Source organism: Pyrus communis, chromosome 10, assembly GCF_963583255.1.
Source record: "Pyrus communis chromosome 10, drPyrComm1.1, whole genome shotgun sequence".
Lineage (NCBI taxonomy): Eukaryota > Viridiplantae > Streptophyta > Magnoliopsida > Rosales > Rosaceae > Pyrus > Pyrus communis.
In genome coordinates, this window is record NC_084812.1 from 26,182,570 (window position 1) to 26,196,536 (window position 13,967).

At 38.5% G+C, this 13,967-nt stretch overlaps 2 protein-coding genes across 2 annotated transcripts; both read right to left on the reverse strand.

The window, feature by feature from the left end:
* Positions 1 to 36: 36 nt before the first annotated feature.
* Positions 37 to 7,525, reverse strand: LOC137747369 (uncharacterized). The gene is made up of 13 exons (XM_068487468.1): positions 7,226 to 7,525; positions 6,784 to 7,138; positions 5,682 to 5,859; positions 5,560 to 5,609; positions 4,830 to 4,922; positions 4,655 to 4,743; positions 4,351 to 4,429; positions 4,142 to 4,224; positions 3,620 to 3,698; positions 2,709 to 3,450; positions 1,274 to 1,345; positions 515 to 1,139; positions 37 to 236 (listed from the first exon to the last, which is right to left on the reverse strand). The coding sequence occupies exons 1-13, from the start codon at positions 7,255 to 7,257 to the stop codon at positions 95 to 97; spliced, it is 2,619 nt and encodes an 872-aa protein (XP_068343569.1). The 5' UTR covers positions 7,258 to 7,525; the 3' UTR covers positions 37 to 94.
* Positions 7,526 to 8,211: 686 nt separating this feature from the next.
* On the reverse strand, positions 8,212 to 11,926 carry LOC137746674 (cation/H(+) antiporter 28-like). The gene is made up of 4 exons (XM_068486675.1): positions 11,735 to 11,926; positions 10,130 to 11,134; positions 9,309 to 9,899; positions 8,212 to 9,085 (listed from the first exon to the last, which is right to left on the reverse strand). The coding sequence occupies exons 1-4, from the start codon at positions 11,924 to 11,926 to the stop codon at positions 8,471 to 8,473; spliced, it is 2,403 nt and encodes an 800-aa protein (XP_068342776.1). The 3' UTR covers positions 8,212 to 8,470.
* Positions 11,927 to 13,967: the final 2,041 nt, after the last annotated feature.

Here is a 13,967-nt window from a genome sequence, read left to right on the forward strand (position 1 = left end):
CGCCCTTTTAGAGGCAAGTGATTTCCATTCCATATTAATGTGGAAGGAAGTCTCCAGATGAGATTGATCATCACCACCGACAAGTTGTACGTCCTCATGTTCTTGACCCTTTCTGCTTTTGAGATACAAATCGAACCCCTTGCTTCCCCAGTTCCAGGGATTTGACTTTGCCGTCATCTAGAGTAACAGATAACGTTGACGTGCCTTCGATAACTTCGCTAACCACTCCCTTATGCCTGTACAAAAAAAGGGAAAAAGGAAAGAAATCAGCACAAATGAACACACCAAAAGTTCTCTTAAAGTAACACTTGATACTGACAACCACGTCTTCATGGAAAATAATCATTTAACAGAAAACATGAACGACAACCCCTTCATGGCTAAATTGTTGGCATTACAAGTTTACAACTCAAGACATCCTTTTATATGTTAGTATGGACTGTAATATTTTGTTTTATCTTATTTAGGGTCCTATGAGACTGAGTAATACACTATACAGAAACAACAAACTCACCAGGAATTGTCAGATAGCTGCTGAACTTCAACTCGCTTTCCGATTGCATCTCTGCCCAGTTTCTTCAATATCCAATTAACATCAATCTCATCCATTACATTATGAACTGATTGTGGCTTGGAATCATTCTCAACAAATGATGTCTTCTCCCCAAAAGATGACGGTCTCTTTCTTTTTGACCGCTGGCCCTTGACACAATTTTTTTCTTCCTCAAGATAAGAACTCTGATTTTCAATATTAGGTTTCTTGAGCTTAAACTTCAGCGAAGTTGGTTTGGTATCTTTTGACGAAGAATGTGACACGGGTGTTTGAGCATAAGCATCATTGGTTTCATTACGTATGTTAGACCTGCTATGTGAATGCTTCCGGGAATACACCCTGTCATTTCTTAAAGTCGGGACTTCACCTACAGGCACAGCTGCAGTCATGCCTCCTTCAATGCCTTTTCCAAAAGCAACAGGTGTCTGCTCAGGTTGAATGGCTTCATATCCATCAGCCTTATCCCCTCTTTCAAATTTGGGGTTCTGATCTGAAGCTCCTGACCTAACTTTTCCCAACTTTATAAAATTTCCTTCTCTCCCAGAAACCTTTGGAACTTTCAGTGGGCCAGAATAATCGCTTTTATCTGCACATTATAGAACATAACAAAGATTTCAATTACACAACATAAAAAAAAAACATCAAGTTTTGACCGAATTATTAATCAAGTGAAAAAAGATCAAACTTTTCCACCATTCTAATGGGTTGCAATCCTTATACCTTTAGCATTAGCAGAACCATCATGTCTATCCACCATAACAGTTCCTCTCTGCTGGCTGGCATCTTCACCGCCTGCCCATGAATAGAAACACAAGTCATATATCTACATATACATACAATATAAACACACACACACACACACACACAAAATATATATAGGCTTTTTAGCCAAAATGGTCCCTAAGATTTGCATAACACATCACTTTGGTCCCTGAGATTTGAAATCAATAGAAGTGGTCCCTAAGATTGTCCATCATCAATCATTTTGATCATTCCGTGCAAAATTATGTTAAATAAGGATCAAAATGACAAATATACCCTCAATTTAATAAATAATGGACAAACTCAAGGACTAATTCTATTGATTTCAAATCTCAGGGACCAAAGTGAGGAGTTATGCAAATCTCAGGGACCATTTTGGCTAAAAAGCCCTACAGCCCTACATACATACATATATTTAGAGAGATAAAGATAAAGCATTATCTTAGATCTTCCCCCTTACTGGTAACTAGATATATAAGTAACTACACATAGAACAATGTAAACGTAACAGAATATCACATCATCACTACCGATTTGCTTATCAACTCATTTGATTCTTCTTCATTATTCAGGAAGTTTTTACTTGCCTATTTCTATTTATTAATTAAAGTTACCTGGCTACATCCACCATAAAGCAGCTACTTCTATTATTGGTTTTTGGCCCTCAAAACTAGAAACGATGGTTCTGGGCCTCAAAATTCAAGCGGTATTTCAAATAATATTGCAGTTCGGAAGAGAATAATGTTTGTTGGTCCCTTTTAACGGCTAAAACACTTCAGAAAAGAAAAACCCTGTATGTCTGACATACATTTTTGTCAATGTCAGCATAAATGTACGCAGATTTTCAGGTGTCCATGAAGGAAACCAAGGTTTACACCCCAAATGTCCACCATCTCAGCGACACATCGCCAAGATATTCACAAGGCAGATGGATCTACCTTCCACTCCTACATCACTATTTGTGGCTTTAAAACCCCAAATTGACAACCCACACGACCTTTCTGGACACTGAATGAGAGATTGTAAAGAGGGCAGCAATGGGCAGATTTGATGAATGCTGGTTATAGGTGGTTGTAAGAACATTCATTGGTAATCCTCTCGAACTCAAGCTAGAGTCAGAGCAAAAAGCAGTAATCTGTTATTACCTAATGTTCAATGATGGTATCATAATGTAAGCTTAGAATCACGTATCACAATACTATGATGCTGTGTATATCGAAAAAAGTTTGAGTTATATGTAAACTTACAATTTCAAAGAATTTTATCTAAACATATATAAGTGAGATACTCATCCTCTTCAATAAACTAAACTGATTTTTAACGTATTTTCTAATGACAATGCTAAAAGCAAGAAATAGAATAAGCCAAGTACCACGTCATATAAAAGACATACCAATGGCAGTCACCAAATCTTGTTCTCTTTGACACGTTGAAGCATCAGATGTTGGAGACTTGGTCAAATTTATCTTCCGTGCACCAAAATTTATCACTAACTTCTTCCCTTTAACAGGCTTTGACTTGCCAGCATGCTTTCCAGTATCCTCTCCACTATCCAGAGCATGAGACTTACTCTTGACACGAATGGCTTTGGATGTTCTATCTTCATCACTTGCCATCACCTCATCAACAAACTTGTGCTTCAAAACACCTGGCTCATTGACAGAGCAAATCTCTTCGGTGTGGCTAATACTTCCAGCTATTGGAGAAGAATATAAGTCAAGTTCTGCATTTTTGTACGGTGGCACCTCATCATTCTTGTCATAGCCCAAGCTAGATCCGAAAGACTGAGGATCATCGTGTCCTCCAAACCTCTGAATCACTTCAGTTTTACCAACGAAGAACTCCTGATATTCCTTTTTCTTAGCAGACACTTTATTTGAAGATTTTTTTCCACTGTCCTTGGTCTTTTTCGGTGACTTATCAACTAACCCCTTGAGAGATAATTTTAACGGACGCCCATACTCATTCTTTAATAATTGAGGGCCATTTTCTTCATCATCGGAATAGGGTGAAATAGAAAATATTTCTTCTTGAGTTGGCAATCCTGCAGCAGCCCTCAAGCTAAAAATTAAATCTTGCTCAGCTTTGTCTTTTCTCCTCCAAAGCTCTACCACAGCATCCTCATTATTCTTGACCTGTAAAAGAAATTCCAAGTAAGAAGTAAATCAAAGTTGAAAATTAAGATAAACAAAATGCAAGTAAAAGGGAAATCTCCAGCACAGATCAAGAAATTCCAAATTAAGAAAATCAAGAAGTAAATCAAGTAAAAGGAAAATTAAGAAATTCCAAATTATTTGAGCAAACCTGGTAGCATTCACCACGACATGTAGCACATTTGTACTGGAGATTTCCATCTAATTGATACAGCTGATATCTCTCGTCACTGAAAAAGTAAAGAAACCCTTTAAATGAAATAAGCAATCCCACATGGAAATGAAAATAACAATTCACCAATTATAAAGTAAAAGATTCAGTTGGATCATTTAGAATACATCAACAAAAGGGAGGAAGATTTACGACGAAGAATTCACTATATATGGAGAGAGAGAGGCTTATTGAACTGCTAGACAAACAGCCCAGACCATAAAGGCTAACTAAACACATTTGAGAGAGTAAAAACCTGGTGGTGGAAATAGAAGTGTTTCCTCTAGATGTGTTCCATTAGTCTTTGCTAAATTACTAGGTCTACTGGGGAGATGTTTTATCACAAAACATTGGGGCCCAAAGTTCCATGGTACAAAACTACTCCCTTTGGGACCAAGAAAAAGTAAAGGCAGGCCGCAGGATAATACAGCAAAACTATAATGGGTCTATAAAAGTATGAACCTGATTCCATCACAATGGCAGTGCACCCAGCGCTGGCAAATATCACAGCAAACCATTGGTGTTGATTCCGAATCTCTATAAACCTACAAAATAGGATCACAAACCCATCTTTATCTGTGTGCATATATCGCAACTAGATAGTATGAATATCAGGATTATATAAGGCAGGCATCATCATATATAACAAAAATCAAGCAATAAATTAATACCTTCAAGCACACAGGACAATAGTTCCCCTTCACAAATAATCTTCCACATGCATCACAGCAAGTGTATCCCAGAAACCATCTGTCAATGTAACAAGAAAGGAGTGAGTCCACCAGTACATGCTAAAGTAAAAGTACAAAATTTTTATGATACTAACATGGTGCCTAACAAATTCTAACATGGTGCCTAACAAAATTTTTATGATACTACAATGTTTCAAATTGCACAAGTAAAATAACAATCATCTTATCACCTCCGTTGAAAGAAGAAAATAAACCCACAGTATACAATATTCATAATAAATACCTCACACTTAAGCCATTTCCCGGAACTTTTGACCCACAGCTGTGACACTGTGTATGTTTCGGGCACACATAAGGTCCAGGAGAAACATTCTGCAACATGAATAAACAAAAGTAAGCATATTTTCCACATTTTGTAGCCCAGCATACAACTCAGAACTAATCAGTACACACCCTACCTTGTGTGAAGGATGTTGGCAGTAACAATGGTAAGCGCCATCACACCTTTTGCAAAACATAAGCTTGTTTGGATCCCCTGTTCTTCGGCATACCTGAAGAAAGAAATAAAATGATACAGTCAACGGCACTTAGTATGAACAACTTTCTACCATTAATGACCACATTACATTACCATCATACAGACAAAAACCCTATAGACAATTCCTAGTCCTTATAAAAGTTATATGGTGTCAATAATAAGTGCAGGTATCCTTTTGCAAGTTAATTTTTTTACCATGAGCTATTAGACAGCCTGTAGCTGCAAAATATTCTTATATTTCTCTTGATTCACATCAAGTTTCCCATACAATCTTACAATTCAATTTGACTCCTTTTCTAGACAAATATAATACATGTAAGTTCTATATGTCATTTAATACTTGCACGCTTGATGATTTCTGCTAGATTCAAGATAAGAGAAGAAATGCCAAGATCCAAAAGAATTTCAAACTATTTTAGACATAACAGCAGAATACTAGAAAACATGATCGACCAGACCAAAAGAATGAAAAAGAGAGAAAACATGATCAGGAGTGCATTAGAGAACAGAAACATAAAACATAAAACATAAAAAATAAAAATTGCAGAGCAAAAAATAGGGACCATTTAAATTCTTTTGAAGGAAATGGAGGATTTGGACTTTCAAGCATGAATAAAAACAAGTCAATGTATGAATATTGCACCCATTACCTCACAAATTCGGCACAAGGGGCATGTCCATGAACTCCAGTCAAATAGATCTACAAAGAAGTCCAATTAATTCTCACATGCAAAATCTGTAGCCCCGGGAGAAAAAGGGAAGAGTGACTCACCTCTGTGTTGAGACCAAACTTTTACGCAGTTCCTGTGGTACTTCTTGCCACAGGTTTTGCATGGAAGCATCCTTCTTGCTCTCTCACTTCCTTCATTTTCACCACAAAAGCATATCCGGCACATAACATTCACATTGGACTGAGCCTGCTCTTCACCCACAACGCCTCTTGAGGTGTCCTGTCAAATGCAAAAGGAACTGATATTTTCCAGTGCAACAAATACAGGAAGAACCAAAATATATAAACGGAAAAATAACAAGCAGATTTCAACACCCCAAACAACGCCAAATGTATTACAATTGCAAACATATGTCAATAATATTCGATGTTCAGCAAAAATGCAAAGTCATAATGGGAAATCACATGTCCCAAGAAGAGAAAACATAAAAAATGGTGCACGTTATCGAAGCCATGGGCTGTTCAAAGTACTATAATGGAACATTCTATTAGGTCCGCTAAATATGAAGTCTTGTCTGTTCACACAACAGTAACGGTTATGCCACGAGAAGACAAACTCTCCTTTGTGCGCAATCATAGAGTTATTTCCATCTGTTCCTAAAAAAATTCCCCTATTGAAAGGCTTTTGCTTTATCTCTCTTAATTTCTTATCGGTCAGTCCTACTGTTTTTCAAACATTAAATGCCCTGTAAAACCTCAAGAATCCACCTATTTTCTTCTAACAGATTTTGTTCCAAAACTGTCTTTGAATCAAAATACATCCGTATCTTCGTATCAATGCCATTAAACTTAGCAAATATAGAGGAATATAAAAATACAATAATAAACAGAAACTACAATTTAGAGAAACTCCCAATTATTACATATTCATTCAAATCCTCTTATTCCCAGACATGGCAAAGCGGAAACTTTAACTCGGGAGCAACCTCAAAATGTCAGTGTCAAGCAGAATTAACCGAAAACTTATCGGCATTAAGCAATTTCCAATTCAGTTTACAACTAAATACTCACTCTATCACATAACACGCATTCAGATACAAACACTAATACAATAAGAGCCCCAAGAATTAGCTCCAAATCACACCACACTTAACACTTGAAACAATTCGAACAATAAAAAGGCAGTCAATTTCAAAAACCTCACCGACAAATAACCAGATTCGAATCGCCGAGCAAAGTCCTCAGCCGCGACCATATCCGCAGCAGCCTTGCGCTGGAGAGCAGCCCGCTTGGCCTGCGAGGAGGCGGCGGCGGCGGACTCATCCTCAACAAGGGCGGCGGCAACATCTCCAACGACGGAAGGCATAACCGGCTGGGGAGGCGGCGGCAAGACCTTCGGAACGGCGACCTGGACCGTTTTTCCATCGTCGCGGGCCCTAATTCCGGAGGGATCGATGAGAAAGTCGTGAAGCCGCAGCACGTCTTCGAGGAACGAGGCCTTGGCATTCCCGGTGGCGAGGGTTGGCGGAAACCCAAGCGCACAGTCGCAGATCCGCCGGCTTCACCAAAACAAAGAGAGAAGTTTCAGTGAGAGAGAGAAAGAGAAAGAGAGAGAGAGAGAGAGAGAGAGAGAGAGAGAGTTGTACCATGTAATTGGGCAGGCGACATGAAATGCCATATTGCGGTGAGGAGGAGGATTTAGATTCGAAAAAAATGATGGGTTTTAGGGATCGCCCCCCTTCCCTCCTTCTCCCTCCAACCCAAAATTTTTAGTTGGAAAAATTAAAATTAAAATTGTTTTATAAAAATAAAATAAAATTTAGGAATTATAAATTTAAGGTGGGTAGCTGTTACTGTGTGTGGGCAATACGATGAGTCGAGGACGAAGATTGTCGAGCGAGCGCGAGAAGAGAGAGAGAGGAGAGAGAGAGAGGGAGAAGGGCTTATGATTTTTTGTCTTTGTGGATTTGTTGTGTGTTGGACTTTTAATTTTGGGTTTATATGGTAATAATTGGGGCGGAGGGCCTCGTGCGTGTGGACTTGTCTTTTCGGGCTTTCATATGTTTTTCCCTTTTTTTTGCAAAGGAAGGGAAGAACAATGATTTTTTTTTCTTTAATTTGATTGAATTAGGAGAGACTCAGTTGATAGAAATTGGGGTGGAATCAAGAAAAATTTATGTATGATTTCTGTTTTTGTACTCAAAAGGATTTTATAGGTTGTATGTTGCTTATTTTGGTAATTTTTAGTTTATACACGTAACTATCTAAAACGTATTTCGATATATTTTAGGTTATGCACGTAAATTATCAAAAGCAATCATGTACGCATGCACGTAAATTGTCAAACCCTAATGTAGCCCACCTCTTAGCCCCATTTTTGGGGCCAACTCCTCAATTGCAATAATTAATTCAAATTCAGTAGTTATATTTGAAAACATCCAATTGTAGTTTAATTAAATTAACCAATAAATTTAAAACTAATAAAATATTGAGAGGGCTATGTTTAACCATTGCAATTGATGATGATATATGAATATGGCTTGACATTGCTCATTCAAAAAAAATAAATTTTCTGCAAGACGACAATTCTAGACAAGGTTATGTTTAGCTATTTTGGAAATGGCCTCAGGAAGGAAGATTGCACCCTAGCTAACTTGCATGGCCCAAATGTTGCGTTTGCGTTGTCTAAATAATTTACTTGTAGAAAATAAAAAGCTGAAACGTAGCAGCCTTCAGACAGAAATGCCTTTGTTAATTTACAGTTTTCACTACCTCACATAGCTCCTCCTAAATTTCTATACAAACTACAATTTTCACAAACCATCTGTGGTAATTCCTTGCTACAATTTGTATCTAAAATTCTAAGCTATCTTTTGCTATGTTTGACACATTTACATGATCGAAAAGTCATCTTCCAGCCCATCTAGTTGTCCTTTTAGACTGTTTTCTTGGATGATCAAAACCGAGGTTCTCACCGAGAAATCAGAACCCGAAAGGACATCTCCGATTGGTCCCAACTCCGGACATTGCTGCCAGTCATTCATCCCGAATGTCAGAACCGAATTCACCCTTTCCCCTCGTCCCACTATAATGAGCGCGTACTGCCCGTCCAATGCCCTCAAGGTAGAATATGTCTCGGCAGAATTGGCCATATGCTTCTCCATGTACGCAACTTGTCCGCATGCGACATGTCTCTCGTAGAAGCTTGCGAAACACTCATCGTCAAGCCCCATTTCCTCTTCTTGCTCAGAACGGCTGACTGTGTAATGTCCAGGTCTGGCTGCCGCCTCTGAGTTAGCATCTACCAAGAATCTAATGACTGTGAGCTTTACACCTGCATGGCTTGCTACACGACCTGCGTAGGCAAGTGCTTCTCTGTCGTCTTTTCCACCAATGAAAATGACCGCCACACTGACAGAATGATCGTAAGTTCTTGGTAGTTTTTCAATCAGTCCAAGACCTCTGTCTACAAGAATCCCGACGGAGCATGGAGCATTCTTGAGGACCTGTTAAAACCATAGTTTATCATTAACTGATACCATGAGAAGTATGCTAAAACAGATAAGTCTAGAGAAATGAAGAACTTGGAAAATTGAGCAGATATTAACTCCTTTAGAGTCTAGAGAAAGATCATCGTCACAATTATGATCATGGTGCTTGAATTCTTGACTATTTTCTTCTAGAATTTGTAGCTGTTCGAATAATACTCAGCTGTCTGATATACATTACCTTACGGTTCACATATCTGAAAGCAGAATTTCCGCCATCCAAGGTTCCATCTGCACGTTGAACCTTGTGAAATGGCAAGATGATGAGGGCTACCATTGAGTCCTCTGCCAGAATGCAAATATCCTGGGGCATGCCATTGATAGTCGAGAGTGCAAGCAACCGTTTGAGTGCCATACCATCTCCGCTCTCCCCTACATATGCTTGAACTGCAGCGGTGACTTGAGCTCTCATTTCTTTCACTCCTGTGTGAGTCACAGTCATGGTGTCCACCCCTTCTTCTTTTACCAGTGAGGCTGTTATTTCGTCTGTGAGTTCTATCACGTCTGTTACATATACCACAATTCCAGGGTCAGCTGTCCCTCTAGATATCTCAATGAAGTTAATCATAGTACGAACATTTTGAGGCCCATGAAGGCATAGCAATATGCGAAGTTCGTTTGAAGGGTCAAGCAATTGCAGCGACATTCGATGAGTAGGTGCTCGTTTCCTTGCACGCTTGATGATTTGCGCCACAACTGATGGTGCATGGACAACCGTGAAAAATATAGCTATTACCATCACAGTGCTGGTTGAAGTAGATGTTGTCCCAGCCTGCATACATATCAGAAAAGCAAAACGCAACAAGATCAGCATGGTTCAAATAATATGACCAATTTGATGGTGACGAGCCACTCGTAAGTTCTCTGATAAGGAGGAAAAAGAGCATGATGCTAAATTAAACAGTACCATTGATAACTTTAGGAGTAAAAGTACCACAGAAAATTGAGAAGGAAAAGGAAAGCAAATTTGAGAAAAATAAAATAGAGAGGTCAGAAACTAACTTGTTTTGCAGCAATGGCCAAGTATATGTGAAAATGGCCTTTGGTAGTGAGAAGAAGGCCGAGTGCAATAGATTCTGGCCACTGAAATCCCAACAACTTTCCACATATGACAGTTCCAGCAACTTTTCCAACTGTTGCTATACCAAAAAGTACAAATAACCTTGCCCATGTCCCGAACTGGTCGGGTTGAAATTCCTTTAACACAGCTTCATAACCCATCCAGAAGAAAAAAATGGGATAGTAAATGGTAGATAACAAGTAGTTGATCTTGCCGATCACCCATTTCGATACCCTCCCCCCCTTTGGTAAAAAGGTTCCTGCCATAAATGCACTCAAGGCAGGATTGTATCCATAAATCGGCGAGCAGGCAATGACCAAGGCCATGAAAGCAAGAGCAAGCACTAGGTGTGAACCTTTCATGGGTTTGCCTTCAGGGTTTTCATTGTTGACCCAGTTCATGAAGATTGGTGAAACAAAGGCTGCAAAAAGTGTCTGGATCACCAATGCAGAACCCATCTCAACGGATGTTCGGACGCGTTCTGAAGTCTGTAAAACTCTCTCTCCAGATTCAATAGGCCAAAAGACATAACCAATTGAGAGGAGAAGAGTGGCTATGAAATCAGCGTGCATTCCTGCAGAAATGACAAGCTGGCCTATGTCTGACTTGCCTATTTTGAGACTCGTTATGAGACGTGTCAGTACAGGGGAGGCGGTGCTAGAGAGGACTGTGGAGAGGGAGAGAGTGAAATCAACCTTGAAACCGCCATCTGTAAACTGCAGAAATGGTGTTATAGCGCAGGCTAGGATGAATGTGGAGAGCATACCACCATAGGCCACTTTAGCATCCTTGGTTGGTTCTTTAAAGAGTATATATGGATCCATTTCTATGCCTAACACAAACATATAGCCGATCATGCCAAAATCAACAATGAAATTCAACGTTTTACTGCCTGAATCCGTTACTAGGTCGCGTATGAACCCTAAGTTTCCGATCAGCAGTCCTATCTGCGTACCATAAGAGATAACAATAATTTAATCACAATAACAGTGGCAAGTGAGTAGCACCTAAAAGAAAACACCATCCAAGGTCGCGAAAGATGGTACTTTCGTGTTAAAAATGAAAGGTACAGTTTCTTTTCTGCATTCAGATCAACTCTACATTAAACTGCTACTCTCTAATGCAGCATTTAGATTCCAAACAATTAAAGAACATGAGAGCCGCCACAAGGCATACACGATTATGAAATAGGCCTTACTAGAATAAGGAAGCAAGTTTTCGTTTAATCAAATACTACAACAACAAAAAAACGCTTGATCCCATCTGCTATTCACACTCGAATGCACTCACAAGGGCCCTTTGAAAATGCTTCTGCAGACAAGCCGTTTTGCAAGAAACGCTTTTATTAAAAGCACGTGAAATTCTAAAATACTCGTAGGAGTGCATAATCACAAACTGAGAGTGCGAATAACATTTTCCGCTATGAAATAAATTGACTGCCAACTTTTGAAATGAAAAGTGAAGAGGAAAACCAAAACAAAATAACGAGAACGAAATAAAAAACAAGGTGAATACATGTCGAGAAAGAGAGAGAGAGAGGGACTTACAACGGTGTTGGAGGTAATACGAGGCTGAGAATACGGCTTTAACAGGAAGTGGGACACGTTGCAGAGAGCATACATTAAGAAGAAACCCAGTGCATATTTTGCTACTTTTCCAAAAAGCTCTTTTAACTTGAGAGAACATGGTCCAACAATTGAAATCTTCTGAGAAGTATGAAACTCCTTCTTGCTGCCCATTTTTTCTTTCTCTTGCTTTTTCTCTCAGTCTTTTGAGTATTTGTTTGCAATTGCAAGAGAATTTTTTGTTTTTGTTTTGTTGGGCTGGAAGTTTGCAAATGAGCATCCATGGCACAGTTAATTCTCTCTCTCTCTCTCTCTCTCTCTCTCTCTCTCTGTAGCTTGGCATTTGGCAGGGATGAGTTAGTGGTTCTGATCGATTGCCTGTTGCTTTCTTTGAGGAGAAATTGAAGGAGAACGGCTAGGAGAGAGAGACATTTACAATGGTAGGCAGGTATTATTTCATAAATAAAAAATTTGAAAGCCAAAAAAAAAAAAAACAATGGTAGGCAGGCTATTAGATGCAATGCAACTAGATCCAAGGCTTGAAAACATTGTAAAAATATTTGTAGTAGGATCTTGACCATGGACGGCGGCAGCATGTGCCTACTCAAGGCAGTTGCCCCCAGAAAACTCCTTTCGCCATGAAAAGTTGCTTCAACGACTAAAAATATAAGTTATCCTCTCACGTTCTATATTTTTCCTACCTTCTCACCTTTTCTATTCATGTAACTTTTTTCATTAGCGTTTTGAACACCAATTACGCAAAATCATGTAGTTGGACAATAAGTTGATAACATTGTATCGAATTTTCAATTTTTAATTTCGTCATTTAAAGTTAACCCCACTAAACAATGTTTATGGCTACGTCCATGATCTTGACCCTACTTGCTAAATAATGAGTGGTGCTATTTTATCCACCTATCTTACTTGTCAACGACGTTATAACTAAAATATAGAGCCACAATATCAACACATGAAAATTAGTAATGTGCCATAATGTATAGTCTTGGGAATTTCAGGCAAAGCCCCTTCAAAAGTGGTATCGCCATATATGCTGAAGTTCGACAAGATATATGCGCGCTCGTGGTTGATTCTCTACGTCGTCTATGGCCGTGGAGGAGCATATCTCTTCCTTCTCTAGACACTCCATGATCTCGTGTATATATAGGCAGTGGTGGAGAATAGTTCCAATAGACGGGCACGGAAAGAAGAGAGAGGGTTTAGGGTTAGGGTTTTTCCGCAACAGACAGTTGATTGGAGGAAGAACTGACAAAACAAGAGTTATGTTTGGGAGACTATCTATTTCAATACTATTTTGTAAAGGCTTTTTAGTCAAAATGGTCCATGAGATTATCTAGCATCAATTATTTTGGTCATGTCATTAAAAAACTCCGTTAAGTTGAGGGAATAACACATAACTTTGGTCCCTGAGATTTGCATAACACATAATTTTGGTCCTTGAGATTTGCATAACACGTAACTTTGGTCTCTGAGATTGTCCATCATCCATCATTTTGATCCTTCCATTAAAAAGCTCATGAACCACTTAACATAGTTTTTTAGTGGAAGAACCAAAATAATGGATGGTGGATAATTTCAGGGATCACTTCTATTAATTTTCAATCTCAGAAATCAAAATTATATATTATGAAAATCTCATTAAACCATTTTGGTTCAAAAGCTTTTTGTAAATGATATGTGATTGTTGACAATTAAATTAATGAAATTTTGCTTCTTCTATTCAAGAGTGACAGATCGATGAGCCTTCACGTCTGGAGACGTCGAGCTGACACTCCATTTCCTAATCGTAAACTCTAAAAATAACTCTATCATTAAAAAGTCGGTAGGTTTCATGGAGTTAACAATAGTCAATAAAAGTCTATGAAATCTATAAATGTCTATCACATGAAAAAAATAAAAAATAAAATCTCCGCAAAAGCCTATATAAATCTTAATACAATTAATCTTCAAAACGTCAATAGAGTACATAATAAAGAACCATATAAAACCTCGTACAGGTAAACCGCATGTGCTCTACACTATTTGATTTGTGTTTTTTCACGTGTTAAGTTTTAAAATTCGTCACACGTTAGAGGACGTATTTAGAGTATGAATCTATATAAAAACTGAGCATGTGCTGAGAATTAATTAAGTTACTCCTCATATTATTAATTAGTTATATGAGGAAATCCATAACCCAAACGATCGACTTCTCTTA